The sequence below is a fragment of the Monodelphis domestica genome, chromosome 2 (genome assembly GCF_027887165.1).
Source record: "Monodelphis domestica isolate mMonDom1 chromosome 2, mMonDom1.pri, whole genome shotgun sequence".
Lineage (NCBI taxonomy): Eukaryota > Metazoa > Chordata > Mammalia > Didelphimorphia > Didelphidae > Monodelphis > Monodelphis domestica.
Genome location: NC_077228.1, coordinates 441446408 through 441465744, shown reverse-complemented (window position 1 = coordinate 441465744; position 19337 = coordinate 441446408). Strand labels below are relative to the sequence as shown.

At 35.3% G+C, this 19337-nt stretch overlaps 1 protein-coding gene across 6 annotated transcripts in view; it reads right to left on the bottom strand.

Moving 5' to 3' along the window:
• Window positions 1-19337, bottom strand: part of FNDC1 (fibronectin type III domain containing 1) — a 115192-nt gene that overhangs the window by 5005 nt on the left and 90850 nt on the right. For all 6 annotated transcript variants that reach the window (XM_007484847.3, XM_056819007.1, XM_056819006.1 and 3 more), the window contains 5 exons: window positions 18478-18624; window positions 13607-13837; window positions 10962-11070; window positions 3703-3782; window positions 873-902 (listed from right to left, as the gene is read on the bottom strand). In XM_007484847.3, the coding sequence (XP_007484909.1) occupies window positions 873-902; window positions 3703-3782; window positions 10962-11070; window positions 13607-13837; window positions 18478-18624 (597 nt within the window). The remainder of the gene's footprint in view (window positions 1-872; window positions 903-3702; window positions 3783-10961; window positions 11071-13606; window positions 13838-18477; window positions 18625-19337) is intronic.

The following is a 19337-nucleotide window of genomic DNA, read 5'->3' as shown; positions in this document are numbered from 1 at the left end:
TTAATCATTGTTGCTGTCTCAATGTAGCCTATTATGTTAGGTTTGGTTTTTTTTTTTTTTGGCTGCCCCCTCCCATACTGTTGATGCAATACACTAAAATTCTCATATTTTTTTTCAGATGAGTTGCTGTTCAATCCCCATCTTGTCTTTCTAAAGGTGATTTTTTAACCCAAATGAATCTCTGTTAATTTTCATCATATTCGATTTAGCCCAATGGTTCACCTGCTTTCACTCCGGGGTCTATTTCTCAGGATATTGCTCCTTGATGATAAGTGGCAATATCTCCTAGGTATAAGTATATGTATGTTAACAATGAACTCTGGGGAATTTAAAAATATTTTAGACTAAAAAAAATTAAACTATAAAGAAGAATGACTATCAGTGGAGGGGCTAATCTTTTGAGCATCAGGAAGATCCTTTGCCTTGATGACCCAGCTCAGGGGCTGACTTAAAAAACTGATTTCAACTTCTGGCCACATAAGCTCATTGATTTATTTTAAATGAAAGTAAAAAAGTGGCATTATCTGGTCAAAGCTTAAATCTTATTCCAGAAAATGCTCGTGGAATTGACATGTTGAAAAAAAAGGCTTAATATAATCAGAGCCTCTTCCTTCAGATGAAGATCTTGAGATGGCTGCATCTTCTTTCTCCAGTGGCTCCCAGTACAGGGAATTCCTATATCATTTCACGAGTCTAGTTGAGAAGGTGGGATGAAATTAAACCACTGCACTATCTAGAACATATTGGATGGAAATCTAACATTGCCCTATTAGTCTCACACTTGACTGATATAAGAATAGAGCTAATCATTTCCAGATTCAATTTAATTAAAGGTACATCTTTGAAACAGCTATCATGGAATACAAACTTACCTGGAGGTCTTACAACCAGCAATGGATTGTCTATAAGAAAGAAAGAAAGAAACAATTTATTGACTTCTCTTACTTCATCTGCTTATGGTCCACATGACAGAATGTCCCTCAAGCTATGTTGTATTGCATGGAGTCTGTTTAAACTAACTAAGCCATAAAATGTAAATGCCACAGAAGAGTAGAAAAGGAGAATACGGTAGATTTCAAAGGTTATCCCTAGTACTTATATTCAAATAATTGCACAAAGAATAATATTCTTTTAAAAATGCTCAACCTTGCTAGTAATCAAGAAACTGTTGTTTCCTGAAATATTCATTATTGCAAACCTGATCAAAAGGAAATATTCTGATTGATTTCTAATATTGTGAGCTATAGCATCTACTGTATTTCAATATCCTTCAATTAATTAATGTTTATTTTGAATTCCTTAAAATTCAGATTTTCTTAAAATATTTTTATGAGAATCTTCTTTCTCATGCCTTCTTTCTCACTGTCTTTTTTACTTCTCTACATAATTCTAGCATTATCTATCCATACCTCTTCTGGCAGCTAACTTCTGACTCAGAGTAGAAGTAGAAAATTCTGAAGGTTGTTTGAGCTGTTTGAAAATAATCTCACCATGCATTTGCCTTTATGCATTCAAGCACCAGTAATCATCAATATTTTGGCTTCTTGTATTACTCTAAAAATACTCTCAAATGTTTTTTAAAAAGTTAAAATGAATATGATTCCATACCTGATGCCATAATTAATCACATACACAAATATAGGTATATATATTTCCTAAAATTAGGAAGTTATAAACTTACTAATTGAGATAACCTTAAATTGGGCGATATATTGGGATACTATGATGTAGTAATGTTCCTAATTTTTAGATCATTGTAAATCAGTGCTAATTTGTTTCAGTAAGAGAACAGGAATTGTTCATCTGATTTATACTTATATTTGTAGTCCAATTAGATCATTCAGACCTGTAAGACTTGGGTAATGATGTAACTACCACGACAAAAGCTGATATAGTGCACTGAAGTCAAGAAAAGGAAAAAGGTTAGTGGGAGGGTGTTTCTTAGGAGGCTATCTTTCCAAGTCTTACTTTGAGGGCCTGTACTTGACATTTGTTCTCTACTCTAACACCAATGTGCATTTTTAGACTTCTGTGTCCTAGCAGACTGTTAATCTTCAGTTGTCTGGTTTTTGAGGTGACCTTAGTTCATTTAACCTAATAAAGGCCAAATCTCCATTTTATAGGCAGAGGTTTCACCCTCAGGAAAGTTGCAACTTTCTAAGGAGAATTTTGATGAAGAACATCATCTCTTCATCTTCCCCATTTACAAATGGAAATAATTTCACTAAAAAAATGTTAAAATGAAGCATGTGAAAACATTTCTGAGGCCAAGTTTCTTCTGTGAGATATTTCACCATTCCAGTTTTGATTTGGTTCATTTTTATTTCATTGCCTTCAAGAAATTGTCTTCCAGTGACAAATCTTCTGAGAAGAGTCTACCATTATGTAGTGAGCTAATTACACAAATCCCTCTGATGGAAGTACTATTTTTGCTGGAGATTCAGTTGTTCAACATTCTTTTATATGTGTGTATCACGCAGCCACATGTGTGGTAGAGTACTACAGCTGTCTTAGAAATCCATCTTTCTGCAGAATGAAGAACATTTGTTAAGAAAAGAAAGTAAGAATTGACTTACTGGGCTAGAGCCATGCATGATCTATCCAGTATTGTGTCTCTGAACAGGATGCCTAGCACATGGTTATCCGCTATGTCAATATCTGCAAAGGTTAAGGATGCTATTCCATGTAACATGAGCCATTTGGAAGAAATTAGCTCATTTTGCACATTTTCAGCTTAAATAATATCTTCATTATACTAGTAATGTTAAGTAAATCCAGGCAAATTCTAGTGAGTTGTTATATTTTTGTTTTGTTTTTGTAAAGAAGATAAAATTCACTTTTGAGTAAACAATTGTGTATTGGGTGCCTCTTAGACCAAATTACTTTTATACTCTTCAGCTGTTCAGAATTAGAAACAAATTTTTAAACTTTGTAGCTAAATCTTTCACAGATCCTTTCAAACGTATTCCCATGCTATTGTAAAATAAATTTCTCTTCTATGGAATTTAACCTTTTCGTATCTTGGGCAATTGATATGAAAACTTTCCGTAATACTATTAGTACAGTGAAAAAAGCACACTTTTTTAAGAGAAAAAATCAGAAGTAGTTTTGCTAAAGCTAGGATCTTTTTTGTTGTTTTGTTTCTCACTTAACTACATCTACTAGTAGAGATTTTTTTTTCCATAGAAAAACACTGATTTTTGCTGCTTTGATTATGCCCATTAATTGGGGACGTAGTTAATCAAACTGTGGTACATAAATGTAATGGAATATGACTGCTGTAAGTAAAATATCAATATGATAAATACAGAAAAATATAGGAAGGTTTATATGAACTCATGCAAAGTGAATTAGTAAGCAAGACTAAGAAGATAGTGTACATGACTACAGCAACATAAATGGGGAAATAACAAAATAATAAATAGAATACTGTGAAATGATCAACTTTGATTCAAAACAAAAGATATGAAAAGCTGTTTCTTTTCTTTGCAGAAGTATAAGACTATAGTAGAACATTAAAAATAATGTTAGTTTTTTTAGTAAAGCTCCCCTTTCTCTATTTTTTTAAATCAAGTTTGGATATCTTAGAGGAGAAACAAAGAGAAAAAGAGAACAGTGTGCAGGTGATTTAAGAAACATTACATAAATACAATTTTTTTTTAAAAACAGAAAGGAAAATCCAAAATATATGATAATACTTACCTGATTCTGTAACAAAAGAGACTGAAGGACTGACAGGCCCATAACCATAGGGATTTTTTGCTTGAACTTTAAAATAATATCTAAAATACAAAGAAATTAATTTTATTAAATGGGCTGAGCAGTACTCATAATCTAAATATGCCAAATATTTATATGAAAGATATGAGTTACTTGCCAATGATACATACTAAGGATATTCTTGTGATTCTCTAAAAACTGTTTTCAAATAATTTTGAAAAGTAATTCAGCCAATCCATACTCCAAAACAAACGTGACTAATTATTATAAATGCCATAATTCTTAATGAACAAAGGCACCATACCAAAAAAGAAATCGGGGTAGAAAAGAAAAACAAATATATTAAGGTCCCTTCCAACTCTAAAATTTAAGATTATTTAGAGATAGCACATTATTTCCAGAGCCAGGTATTGCATGAATTACTTAAGAAATATATTTTCTAATTTGAGTTGGCTTTCTTGAGTCAAAATTCTTAACTACAACCCTTCCATGAGCAAATCCTGACATGAACTCAACAGTGGGTGAGTTCCATAGCTAAAGAAAGATGTGAGGAACTTAAGAGTTAGTGGAGAGATACAAAATGATTAAAGATGTAGAAAAAGAAGGCCCAAGATGAAACCCCATGATGAACCAGGCATTTGTGTGCTCCTCTTCCTGTTCTGAATCCCATCATTTGAAAATTGTATCCTATCTGTATCCCAAAGAGATAATAAAAATGGAGAAAGGACCTATTCCTACAAAAATATTTATAGCAGCTCTTTTTGTGGTGGCAAAGAATTGGAACTTGAGGGGATGTCCATCAAATGAAGGATGGCTGAACAAATTGTGGTATATATTAATGATGGAATACTAGTGTGCTATAAGGAACCATAAGCAAGAAGATTTCATGAAAAGCTGGAAATATCTGCAGGAACTGATGCAGAGCAAAATAAGCAGAACTGGGAGGATAGCGCAGTAAAAGAGCATTATTGGATGATGATTATCTGTGAAAACTTGGCAAATAGCATACTTATTTGAATATAACAGGCACTTTGTAAATGTTTATTGGGTTGAAAGAGGAAACAATTTTTTTAAAATTTAATTTAAAACTTGGCTACTCACAGCAATGGACCTGGATCTGGATCAATCCTGAAGGACTAATGACTGGGAAGGCTATCTGCCTCCAGAGAAAGAACTGTTTAGAGTCATCTTTCACATCAGTGTATTTATGGTTTCATTTTGGGGTTTTGGTTATGTATGGGTTTGCTCTTATAAGACCAATGTGGAAGTATATTTTGTATGACAAAAATAAAATTAAAAAAAAGAAGAAAATTGTTTCCTCTTTCAACCCAATAAACATTTGCAAAGTGCCTGCTATAGTCAAATAAGTGTACTATTTGCCATAAAATTTCAGCCTTTACTATAACATTTAAGGCAGGTAGGTAGCTCAATGGATAGAATAGCAGTCTGAGCCAGGAAGACTCATTTTCCTGTGTTTGAACCTGGTCTTTGATACCTATTAGCTACATGACCCTGGGCAAGTCACTTAACCATGTTTACTTCAGTTTCTTCATCTGTAAAATGAGCTGGAGAAGGAAATGGCAAACCACTCTAGTGTCTTTGCCAAGAAAACCCCAAATAGGATCACAAAGAATCAGACACGGGTGAAAAACAATGAAAGAACAATTGCAACATTTTGGCTTATTAAAAAATAAATACCCATGTGCCACAAAGAGCAGAAAGTATTACGATAGACATAATTGTAAAACGTAAAATAAATAATGTTCCCAGTTGTACCCTCACATGTATTGTGTTCTAGGCACTGTAATATTTTACTGAGAGAGTAAGAAAAAGTTAATTTCTCTGATCATGTCAAGAAGGAAACGGAGAAAGCACGGAATACCTGAAGGGCATTGGTTGGAAAATTGGCAGTAGCCTGGAAGTCTAGTAACCCATGTCTGGTCCCAACTAGTCCATTAACTAAATGGTGCATCACTTTTCTCTGGACTTCAGGCACTTTTAATAGAGGCAGGTCGGGGTGGCTTGTTGCTAAAGTTCCTCAGTGCTAGGACTTGACAATTTTATGTGACTGGTCAAATGAGCATCTTTCCTCAGGGGTGACTTGTATGAAAGGGGTCTAAAGATAAGAGAAACCCTTGGGCTCCTAGTCTGGCAGTCTTGTCCTGAATTAAATGCCTTTCACGGATATCTATAGAGTAGGGCAAAAAAATACTCTCTTAGCTTTCTGGAACTTCTTCAAAAGAAGTAAGAAAAAGGGCTAATTCAGTTGTAGAAATGTAACAGGCATACAAAATCTAAGTATAATCTGATTTACATTTACTTCCTCATTTAATGTTTTCATAAGTGGCCAAGTCTAAAATCAGAAACTAAGTAGAAAAAGAATAATTTCTATCAATTTGTTTCAGCCTTAATTCTTCTTAGCAGAAATACTACTCCACTTCCACCCTTTCACACAACTCACCCACTTTCCTTTCTATTTATTTGAGAATTATACATTATGGCCAATTTTCAAGGAAATGCCATTGTAGAAATTATAAGTCCAAGGGCCAAAGCAAGCAATATTTATTAGTTTTATCTCCTCAGTTCTTTTTGAGACTGTGACAGATAGCATTTGGATGGGCTCTTTTGCCCAGCTAAAATGAAATGTTCCTAGGGGCAGCTAAGTGGCTCAGTAGATAGTCAGGCCTTGAGATGGGAGGACCTGTGTTCAAATCTGGCCTCAAAAACTTCCTAGATGAGTGCCCCTGGGCAAGTCACTTACCTCCAATTGCCCTTACCTCTCCTGCCTTGGAACCAATGCTTAGTATGGATTCTAAGATGGGATGCTGTAAGAATTATTTTTTTTAATTAAATGGGCTCAGAACATTTTCTGGCATAGAGGGGATGCCAGATAAATGTTAATGAATTAAAATAAATGTGCAAATCGGTCACTTCTCTGCAAATTTTCCTTAATACAAGTCAGGAATTTCTTTGTGTTTTATGATACATATGTACTGTGACTAAATAAAAAAGGAAGTTATAGTTGCTTTATAACTCAGTCTAGCTATCAATGAAAATAAAATTAATTTTCAAAACTCATTCTATCACTATTATAGACCATTTAAATTTTCTTTTCATAAAAACTATTATATATTATTTGAATCATACCTCAATTTATGCCATTAAAGTTCAGATGAAAAGCAGAGGTTGAACTCAGTAATGATTCAACTCATATGACCCTTCTGTAAGCAGGACTAAGTGTGAGAAAATCACAAAAGTTGGCTTCCTAACTGGAACTAATATTACAACAAATTTTTTGAAGGCCATTGGGAGAATGGCTGACTTGGCAACCTGAGAGTGGCTGGTCTAAATTTCCCTGTGACATGGTCTAAGCTTCTGGAACCTGAAAGAAGGAGAAGCCATCCCAAGACAGGAGGTGGAAAAGGCTTGGAGAAATCAGCGTAGCTTTGAGATCAAGTTCTGAGTTGGACCTTAGAGCAAATGAGTAAGTTAGGTATTTGAGTCACCTCATCGGGAAAGAGATTGGTTAGCCAAGAGGACTGGCAGTCCGAAAACATCTTATTTTTTACTCTTTCATGTAGTAAAATATAACACATCATTGGAAAGTTCTAAGACTTTTTTTTGGTCAAGAGCTGTAATTTCATGTAGGGGAATCTGCCCTGCAGAAAACTCTGCATATGTGAATCAACAACTCATGTAGATCTTCTATTCTAAAAGAGTTTGCTCTGGGCACTAAAAGGTTAATGACTTCCCAGGGTCACTTGTAACAAAAGTTAGAGTAAAGACTTCAATTCCGATTTTCTTGATTCCAAGCTCAGCCTCTAGGCTGCCTCTCAAGTTAAAACAAACAGACAAAAAAAAAAACTAGAAATATCCCATCAGAACAATACCCCACTTTACCTCTGCCCTTCGATTTCTATTTTTTTTCACTCTGTTAGCATTCTAGACCCTAAATAGGCCATTTCTAGAGAAGTTGGGAGGGAGTTGAGTCCCAGATGGCAGAAAAGTTAGAGATACTTGTGAGTCGTAAGCCTTTATTTACCATGCTGAAAAACTCATAAGATAACCTGTTTCTGGCCATTACCAGAGTAACACAGAGGCATTGTCATATTTCAGAAGTACATGAAATGGTCTTATTTACCTTCTAACTAAACTGTTATCTTGTAAAAACACCACAGAAATTACAGTCTTATTTGCTTCAATGGAATTACCAACAAGCTGGCATATACTATTTCATCTTGCCTAATTTGGATGCTGATCTAAGTTCATACTTTTAACTCTATGTTATTATTGTTTAGTCATATTCTACATGACCCCATTTGGGTTTTTCTTGGCAAAGATACTGGAGTGGTAGGTAATTTCCTTCTCCAGTCCATTTTACACAGGTGGAAACTGAGTCAAACAGAGTTAAGTGACTTGTCCAGGGTTCCATAGCTAGCAAATGTCTAAAGCCTGATTTGAACTTGGAAAGATGAGTCTTCCTGACTCCAGCCCCAGCACTCTATCATACATCAAGCCACTAGCTGTCTCAATTAACTCTAAGACAAACCAAAAATCAAATTTGAAACTGGTAAATTAAAAGAAAGCCAGATTACATGTGTTCAGACAACAGAAACAGTTATGTGACAAGTCATAATTCTGTTTAGCTGAAGACCACTTTATCTGTCTCTACTCATGCACTTCAGAGATTTCTTAATTTTGATACAGTTAAACAGAATAAAGAAAAGCCTGCTTAACAGTGCAATTGTTTTCCTTTCAAAACTCTCAATAGTCATTCACATCTCATTTAAGAAAAAGGTTTTTTTTTAAATTTAAGGGGAAACATACACATGTACAATTGAGAACACATGAGTTTCCTAGGCTCAGCTCACCCAGCAGTTTGCATTTTCCAAATTATGCATACTTTTGTTCAATGGTTATGGAGTTATTTAAGGCAAAAATATGCAGTTTGAGCTGTGGATTTGGCATACACAAATGATAACAGTCCATGTTAACCTAGTACTTTAATTTTTTTTAAAATAAGAAACCCACACAAATACACAAGGAAGCTCTTAGCTGAATAGTTTCTTTACAAAGCAGATATTAGATGTGGAATTTTAAAGAAATGACTTTAAAACCCAGAGCGAAAGCCAAGTTAAAAACAATCACTTAGCTCCCGTAGAAGGGGATTGATGCTATATAACTAAGGATATATGAAAAAAGATGACTAATATTCTAAAATGAACTACTCAGACTTCTTTTTTAATATTGTATATTACCATTGAAACCTAGTTATTACCTAGGATTAATCCTTTCCCTTACACATGGTGTTTTTAGCCTACCACAAAGCTCACATATTCCAGTTACAAATTAAGCAACTATATATTTCATTTCTGATTTTGCCTAACATGGCAACATAAATTTAAGACATCAAGATGAAATGCAATGTGGAATGATATGGAAGTGCTATTTCTATTTTTAAAGTTATATGCCTTTCTTCTATCAAATAAAGCAAATATTTCACAAAGTTTCTAACCCCTTAACTTATTCTCTGCCTCTTCACTGCAACAAAAAGCAATCTTCCTAGTATGAATTTATAGTGTATTCTTTTTAGTATCTTAAACGATGATATTTCTTCATCTTTTGAGGTCATATTTTATTTTTAGGAAAAGCCAAAAATAATTTGGAACAAAATATGTGCTACCATTCAAAGTTCAAAAGGAGGTGTTATTGAAAAATAATGTAGAGAAATAATAATGTGTTTTTAGCATCAAAGAAATGAATTTTGTTATTGGCATATCTACATAATAAAGGTTGGAATAAGGACCAAGAGGATCAAGTTAGTGAGCTTGCCTCTTTTTTCTTCCCTTTTGTTCTGACTCAAAATCATTTGTGTATAAAACCAGAGAGGAGCATGGGGATTTCTAACCCAAAGTCAAAAAGTTGTCAGCAGCAAAGTACTCAGATCTCAGACTTAGACCCAGAAGTAAAAAGAAAAGATTTATTCATCCTGGAGGCCCTCTGGATTTTGTTTGCTAGGTGTAGTGGTTCATAGCTTCTGTCAGTAACTAAAGGACTATTAGCCACCCTAATCAAGGAAAGGCTTTCTATTCATTATATCCTAGCAGACTGGAGCTAAGACAACTAATAGGTGTAATATCTCACAACATACACCATGATAGAGTCAAAATGAATATTTGATCTTGAGATAAAGGGTAATACTATAGATAAATTAGGGGAAAAACAGAATAGTTCACCTGTCAAACTTAAGGATAAGGGTAGAATTTATGACCAAACAAGACAGAGAACATTACAAAATTGAAATGGATAATTTTGATTATATTAAATTTAAAAGTTTCTATACAAACAAAATCAATGCACCAAGCTTAGAAGGGAAACAACAAATTTGGGGGGGTGGGGAGAAATTTATAGCAAGTGTTTAATATCTGAAAAAGCCTAATCTCTCAAATAGAGAATTGACTCAAATTATTATCAATAGTCATTAAAAAAATATTCCAAATCAGTCTTGATTAGAGAAATGTGAATTAAAACTACTATGAGATACCACCTCACATCTATCAGATTGACTAATATAACCAAAAATGAAAATCATAAACGTTGGTGGAGATGTGGATAAATTGGGAAACTGACACTGTTGGCAGGACTATAAACTGATATAACCTTTCTGGAGAGCAATATGGAACCAAATAATTGGGCATGACACTTATTCTCCTTTGGCCTCAATTTCCTCATCTGTAAAATGAGGATTCTGAATAGATGACCTCTGAAGTTCCTTTTAACTCTTGATCTATAATAATATGATCTTATAAATCAGAGAAAACACAAAATTTGAAAAACAATTGTTCAAATTATAAAGAAAATGGCTACTTCAATGAGTTTACTTTTAGAAATGAACTCATTGAAGTAGCCTTTTTCTATACATTTTGCTCAATTACACTGTAATTTTATAGATATTCTAAAAAGAATTCAAATTCCTCCCTTTTTAACCCAATGAACTCAGTTGATAGTAATTATTTAGTTCACATTTAGAAAGCTATTCAAAAATAGAAACAAAATAATAGAATTAAGCTTTGGTTTGTATTTAAATGTATAGTATATTGCTCCTAAACTTAAAAGATTCTTTGCCTAATCCTTGCAACATTAGTGGTATAGACAATATTGTGACCATACAAATAGCATCACTTTACTTTTTTTGGTGGTTTCTTTTTTTTTTTTGTATTGTATAACCAGAATTGTCATACCTTGTATTTGGTTTGAGATTCTCAATAGGTAAATGAGTAACCCCTGAAGACTGGGTGGACCACTTGTTCCTGATGAAGTCTTCATAAGATGCACTATAAACCAAGTAACCTAGGCAGGGAAAGAAGGAAAATGCCAATTAATCACAATGACCCAAATCATATGCTGAAACTTTAGTAAGTGAAGCCAATGGGATAAGCTCTTTTGCCCAGCCCTGAGGTGGTGGGCAAAGCTGGGTGCAGGAGTTTTGTTTGTTTTTCTCCCAAAATCATATTTTTGTGACAAAGAAAGAAACATCAGAAGCCTACATGGTACAGTGGATAGATAGATAGGCTCTGTTATTAGAGGACTCCTTGAGTTCAAATCCTTACTATCTGTTTCTTTTTTTTAATAATTTTTCATTGATGTCTTATTTCTTACATCATCATAGTTATCTACAGTATCCTCCTGGTTCCTTGCAGAGACCTATCCAATTTAACAAATGGTATTTTTCAAAGGGGAAATTAAATCAATATAATTGAGTGATGCATTGAAAAAAATTCCAAAACATGTAAAATATATAACACCCATGAACCTCCCACTTCTGTGAAAGGGAGAGTTGGGAATGTCTTCTCCTGTCTCTTCATTCAAGTGAAGCTTAACCTTTACAATTTTGTTGCATTCATTTTTGAAATTCTGTACATCGTGGTTCTTTCCATTGGCATTGCTGTAGCTATTGTGTATATTTTGCTCTGTTTATTTCACTCTGCCTCAGTTCATCTAAATTTTCCGAGGTCATATAGGTGGGATTTGAACCCAGGGCAGTGTCCTTTCCCCTAAGTCAAAGCACCTACTCTTATACCTTATTAGAGGCCTTTCTGATTTAGCACAGATGTCTAGAGGTCCCTTCCAACTTTAGATTCATAATCTTAAATGTCAACAGCAAAATTGTTAGAGATGGTTTTAGACAATTTGGTAGGCACCCTTCCCTACTGTGCCAACCTACAGTTTTCTAGGCCAAACAGTCAGTCTAAAGTGAATTGTCTGGGGGGGGGGGTGGTGGTGCAGCTGGGTAGCTCAGTAGATTGAGAGCCAGGCCTAGAGATGGGAAGTCCTGGGTTCAAATTTGACCTCATACACTTCCTAGCTGGGTGACCCTGGGCAAGTCACTTAAGCCCCATTGCCTAGCCCTCACCACTCTTCTTCCTTGGAACCATTGGATTGGTTCTAAGACAGAAGGTAAGGGTTTTTTTTAAAAATAAAGTGAATCGTCTAGTCCTCAAGTATATAAATCCATGAATTTATTTGGAAATAAAAAACAAAAGTAATTTATCAGGGACCTCAAAATAAATATAGTCAGCAAATATTTAAGAATACAGATTGAATCCCATCTCATTGCCTTCTGTATTGACTTGTACTCGTCAAAGGATGTCAAAATACAGTAGGTGCTAAAGGCTCACAATTTTAGAAATCAATCAGGATATTTCCATTTGATCAGGCTTGCAATAATAAATATTTCAGTGACTAAAGAGATCCCACAATACTGATGGCTTGCCCACCTCAAGGTTTCTAATAAAATATAAAGGGTAAATCTTAGGGATTAGCTAAGTGGTTCAGTGTACAGAGCACCAGACCTATAAACAAGAGGTGTTGGGTTCAATTCTAGTCTCAGACACTTTCTAACTGTGTGACCCTGGACAAATCACTTAACTTCCATTGCCTTACTGCTTTTCTGCCTTAGAACCAATGCACAGTACTGATTCTAAGATGGAAGGTAGGGATTTTTAAAAAAGTATATATTATGATAAAGGAAGGAAGAAAGATCCATAGGCTAAAATCACTACAGAATTTTAATCAACAATTTCAAATTAAGTACTAACAAGAGGTTTTAGAGTCCATTTATATTCAGATTTAATTTTGGTCAAGCTTTGATGAATCAAAGACAGAAACCCATAGAGTAGGCATGCATCTCAGGGTCCCAGGGTCTGAGATAGAAAAAACTAAGAAAAGTCTACACTGACCCTCAACTGACTTGCATTATTAGAGTGGGACCTTTTTGGTGTTTCATTCCTATAAAAACATGCCTTCTGAATGATGAACTGGAGGAATTCCATGTGAATTGGAACGACCTCCAGGAATTGATGCAGAGTGAAAGGAGAAGAACCAGGAGAACATTCTACACACGGACAAATATATTATGGTACAATCGAACATAATGGATTTCTCTCAACAATGCAATGATCCAAGATAATCCAGAAGGACTTATGAGAAAGAACTATCCCATTCAGAGAAAGAACTAAGGGAGCAGAAACACAGAAGAAAACCAACTGCTGGATCACATGGTTCGATGGGGATATGATTGGGGATGTAAACTAAACGATCACCCTAGTGCAAATACTAATAGTATGGAAATAGGTTTTGATCAATGACATATGTAAAACCCAGTGGAATTGCACATTGGCTATGGTAAGGGGATGGGAGAAGGGGAGGGAAAGAACATAAATCATGTAACCATGGGGAAATATTCTAAATTAATTAATTAAATAAAAATTTCCAAAATAAAAAAAACAAAACATGCCTTCTGTCCTTCTGCCTTCGTTCACTCATTCAGAATCTATTACTGAGTACAGAGCTGGTCTAGATGCCAAACAAGTTCCATTTGACCCACCTGTAACCACATCACCCTGAGTGGATTTATCCCAGTCAACAATAACGAAAGAGTGGCATCCTTCTACAGCCACCACAGTGATGTTCCGGGGGGCATGCTGAGGAGGCAAGTCATTCTTTGTCAAGTCATTTGGAATGATTTCATCCAAACTTTCTACTTGGAAGTGATCCAGAGCTTCTGTCAAAGAGCATGGAGCCAGCGGGTCTTTATTCAGATAGGTCACGTAAGGAGCTGGAATGAAAAAAGAAATACAGAGTTAAGAGTCTGAACACCATAAATACAGTATGGCAAAATGGGTCAAGAGGGAATCTCGGAATCGAGAAGATCTGGGTTCAAGTTCAGAGTCCAACATCTCTGGTCTAGGTGACCCTGAGCCAGTGACTGAAGCTCTCTGTTGCTCCAGGCAACACTCTAATATTATGAGGTGAAGAGAAGGGGTTAATGATTGATGAAACTTCTTCCCGAAGCTCTTTGTCCTTATAAAATCTCAGATCTGGTCATTAAAAAAAACATCCCCCTAGGCACTGCCACACTGTTTCTAGTTCATGTTCCATCCAGGCTGGATTTTCCTCCCTGAAGACAAACGTTCCCAGTCACTAAACTCAAAAAGTTAAAAATTGATCCTACATCGTTTTGATTATATTTAATAATCTATTATGGATCGGGCATTAATCAATTGATCAAAAATCTTCATGACCACAAAAGACCTCATGGCTTCTACCAAACCCAAAAGATCTTTCTGAAAAGATTTATAAAGCAGTTAAGTAGTGTTTGGCTCAATCATTTCAGAAGGAATATCCATGTCAGTATTTAAAAAATAATTGCAGGATTAGGCCAAAATATTTTTGCCATTTCTCATAGATATTGGAAGAGAACTTCTCTCTCCATTGTGTCACTTCATTGACATAATTTCTCAATGACCTGGAGGCCAACTACCATTAAGTAAAACCAGGTATAGACAAGACCTTAGAGAAAAGAAATGAAGGAGAGAGGAAGCTGATTCCACAGGCACTGCCCTCCTGCATGGCTTAGGCAAATTAAGAAACTATGATTGGTTCCTGAGATGTGAGGTGTGAGAGCTAGGGGGTGGATAAAACTGCTTATAAGGGGAGACCCATGAGCCTACCAATGGTCTTCTGGCTAGAGCAGGGAACCTGAAGGAACTCTTGTTAGTGGTGAGCTTCAATCCATCATGGCGGCCAATAAAGTAGTGAGCTAAGTAACTCTCTACCTCTTTCCTACATTTCCCTCTCTTTACTATTACTACTTTGATATAATAAAGTTATTAAAGATACTAGCAGCCTCATAATTTAATTTTAACTATTACACAGAGTAGGTTCGTCCCACTGCATTTGAAAAGAAATGAGTCAAACAAGACTTAGCCATTGTTTTCCCTGTCAAGTTCATTCTTTAGAATGCCTTGGAGGACAGAAGAAGCAGGATTGTATAGGGGAAAGAATGCAACATTTCTTAAGTAGATGACATGGGTTGAAATCACACCTTTGTTACTTGCTACCTGTGTAATTTGGGGCAAATCTCCTTTGAGTCTTAAGTTTCCTCATCTATAAAATGAGGGAGTTATATTAGGTAGCCTCTAAGGTCTCTTTCAAGGGCCACTAAGTGGCATGGCAGATAGTGCATTGGGCTGGAGTCAGGAAGACCTGAGTTCAAATTTGCTCCCTGGGCAAGTAATTTAAAATTGCTTGCCTCAGTTTCCTCATCTGTGATCTGGAGAAGAAAATGGCAAACCACTACAATATGTTTACCAAGAAAACCCCAAATGGAATCACACAGAGTTGAATATGACTGAAACATTCTAGCTCTACAATCCTATGAATTTATAATTATACTAATTGCTGATTAATTTCTGTCATCTCTTAGAACTGAATTCCCTCTCTCAGTGCAAGTTTTCTGTAATAAATAACATTCATGCTTTCCTTGTCTCCATTTTCAATTATTTTTCTACAAATCAGGTTTTGGAATTAACAGAATCCATAAATCCAACCAAGGACTCTTTGAGTTAATTCTACCCTGAAAATATCTAGACAAGTCTTTTAGTACTTAAGGACTTGAGTGGATCAAATAATAGTGCTCAGTGGGTTTCAATTTTTGTTATGAAAGTTTAGTGAGAAAAGGAAGTTAGTTTTTAGGTTGGGGTTTTGTTTTTTGGGTTGTTTTTTTTAATCTGGTGGGCTGGAGCAATAATGAGAAAAATATTACAATTTTGCCTTAGGAACGTTAAGTCAAATTAAGATTCTAGCCATTCAAGGAAGTGTGGTTTTGATCTGGAGTTAGGGTGTCTTGGATAGCTAGAGCTGTCCTCAGCTCACCACAGAGTAATAGTTTTGGAAACAGAAATGCATGCTCTTAGTTAAGCTATTTGCTTCTCTTTCCTTTGTAATATATTAATTTACCTAGTTAGTTAACAATTAGTTCATTAAGGGGGATTTAAGTAACAATGACTGATAGCAGCAATAAATCACATTATAATAGGAAGTGTAACTTCCTATTTTAGGGTTTGGGGTTCTTTTCCTCTCCCCAAAGAGAAGTTCCAATTTTTGAGTCTCTAAAGAGGAGAATTAACAAGGAACCACATGTGAGAACACACATTGAAGTCAACAGACCCAAATTTGGAGATGCTTATCACCAGTGTGACTGTGGGTAGGCAATGGTCTCCTCAGAGTACCTCTGTGGATGCTTCCAGCTTTACACCTATAATCCTATGAATTTACAAACTCAAAGATTGTGTACTACTATTCTCAATTAGTAAATACTAGTGACTTCATTAAATAAATGACAGAAATGGTATATGAATAGATTGTTGAACTTTTGGAGTCACAAAAACCTAAGTTCAAATCCTGTCTCTAGCATTTGCCTGTATGGCCTTCGGCATCTTAACTTCAGATTCCTTCAGTAAAATAAGGAAAATAGCACTTACCTTACAGGGTTGTTATGAGGATCAATTATGATAGCATGTACCGTATTTTGCAAACTTTAAAATACTATCTATACTTGTATGACTCTGGGCAAGTCATTTAACCTCCACTGTCTAGCCTTTATTGTTCTTCTTCCTTGAAACTAATATATAGTATTGATTCTAAAATAGAAGGAAGGGTTTTTAAAAAAACACTATCTAAATACTATTGTTCACACACTACACCAAGATAAACTCAGAATGGGTGAATGACTTGAATATAAAGAAGGAAACTATAAGTAAATTAGGTGAACACAGAATTGTATACTTGTTGGATCTTTGAGAAAGGAAAGACTTTAGGACCAAGCAAGAGTTAGAAAAAAATTACAAAATATAAAATAAATAATTTTGATTACATTAAATTAAAAAGGGTTTGTACAAACAAAACCAATGCAACCAAAAGGAAAAAAAATCTTCATAACAAAAAATTCTGACAAAGGTCTAATTATTCAAATTTATAAGGAACTAAATCAATTGTACATAAAATCAAGTCATTCTCCGATTGATAAATGGCAAGGGACATGAATAGGCAATTTTCAGATAAAGAAATCAAAACAAATAATAAACACATGAAAAAATGTTCTAAATCTCTTATAATCAGAGAAATGAAAATCGAAGCAACTCTGAGTTACCACCTCATACCTAGCAGATTGGCTAACATGGAAAGTAATAAATGTTGGAGGGGATGTGGCAAAATTGGAACATTAATGCATTGCTGGTGGAGTTGTGAATTAATCCAACCATTCTGGATGACAATTTGGAACTATGCCCAAAGGGCACTAAAAGACTGTCTGCCCTTTGATCCAACCATAGCACTGCTGGGTTTGTATCACAAAGAGGTAATAAAGGAAAAAGACCTGTACAAAAATATTCATAGCTGTGCTCTTTGTGGTGGCAAAAAAAAAAATTGGAAAATGAGGGGATGCCCTTCAATTGGGGAATGGCTGAACAAATTGTGGTATCTGTTGGTGATGGAATACTATTGTGGTCAAAGGAACAATGAACTGGAGGAATTCCATGTGAACTGGAATGGATGCAGAGTGAGAGGAGCAGAATCAGGAGAACAATGTACACAGAGACTAATACACTGTGGTACAATCAAATACAATGGACTTCTCTACCAGCAGCAATAAAATGATCCAGGACAATTCAGAGGGATTTATGAGAAAGAACACTATTCACATCCAGAGGAAGAACTGTGGGAATAGAAACACAGAAGAAAAACAACTGCTCAATCACAAGGATCGATAAGGATATGATTGGGGATATGACTCTAAATGATCAACCTAGTGCAAATGCCAATGGTATGGAAATGGGTCTTGATCAATAACACATGTAAAACCCCAGAGGAATCATATGTCAGCTATGGGAGTGGGGTTGGGAGAGGGCAGGGAAAGAACATGAATCTTATAACCACAGAAAAATATTCTAAATTAATTAAATAAAATTTTCAAAAAAAAATATTGTTACAAATGTTAAACTATTAAATCTTTTAGACAATATTTCTAAAAAGTATATTTAAGCAATTCTCGGGGGGGGGGGAAGTCACTTTTGGAAATGTTTGTTATATAAAAACTCTTCGAGTTGCTATTTTAGATCTGCTATCTTAAGGGAGGGGAAATTAGACGTGGTCTAAAAAGCCAACCATTTCTAAACCGCATTATCTTCTCCCCTCACTTGTTTTCAGCCCCTCAAGGGAGTTCATGGGCACCTGAGCAGAAATGAGTCATTTATTACAGCTGGGAAATGTTTGTCTGGGAAACCGCCCATCAAAGTGCACAGCTGTAGCTAGGGCAAGAAATCAGAGTAATGATTGGGACTCAAGTAAGGAAAGAGTGTTGCTTTTAAAAAAAAATCCATATGACCATATGCATCCTATTAAGGAAAGTTAATTTACCAACAAATCGTTTCTTTCCAGCCAGATCAAATTCTTCCTCTGGAAAAGAACTGATTGACCCCTCTGGTGAGATGACCTTTGGCACAGACATTGTAGTAGTTGAGGACTTGGTAGTGGTTGGAGGCAATGTGGTCTCAAATTCATAATCTGAAAAAGTGATGAAGGTTTTGTAATAGGGCATTTGCCTGACAAGGATTTTATACTTGAAGCCTGGTAAAACTGGCTCTGTTTTTATTTTTTTATTTCTTAAAATTTTTTATTCTATTTCAAAACATTTTTTCATCCAAAAGGCACCTAGAGTATGAAATGGATAAAAAACAGTCACTCTTTACCTGTTCAAATGTAATTTGCTCAACATTTTTATAAAATATGTCTTATTCCTTCTACTTTATTTCTTCCCACTCCCCACCCCTAACAATGGCCAACAAAAGAAGTAAAGCCATCTATTACATAGAAACAGAGGAGTAGCTGAGATTTTAGAAAAGCAGAATGTTAGTGTACAAAGGAATCTTAAAGATCTTCTAATCTAAGTGCTTCCTATTGCAGAAGAGGAAACTGAGCCCCAGGGAAGTGGTGTAACTTGCCCAAGATAACACAGCTATTTAGGGGCTGAGCCAAAACTAGAACTGAGATCTCTGAGCCCCCAGTCCAAATGCCTTCTAGTTTATTTCACTTAGATATGTCTCCCTTTTGCAGTCAGTGAAGGACCACAATGGAACATTTGATTGCATCCTTTGTTTTCTGCAGTCCTAATGAGAAGAGTCATAATTAGCAAATATGTGAAAATGACATTACGTTTAACTATCTCAGCTGCATGAGGACAGCTAAAGAGGTACTTTATGTTTTCTTTGCTGATAAAA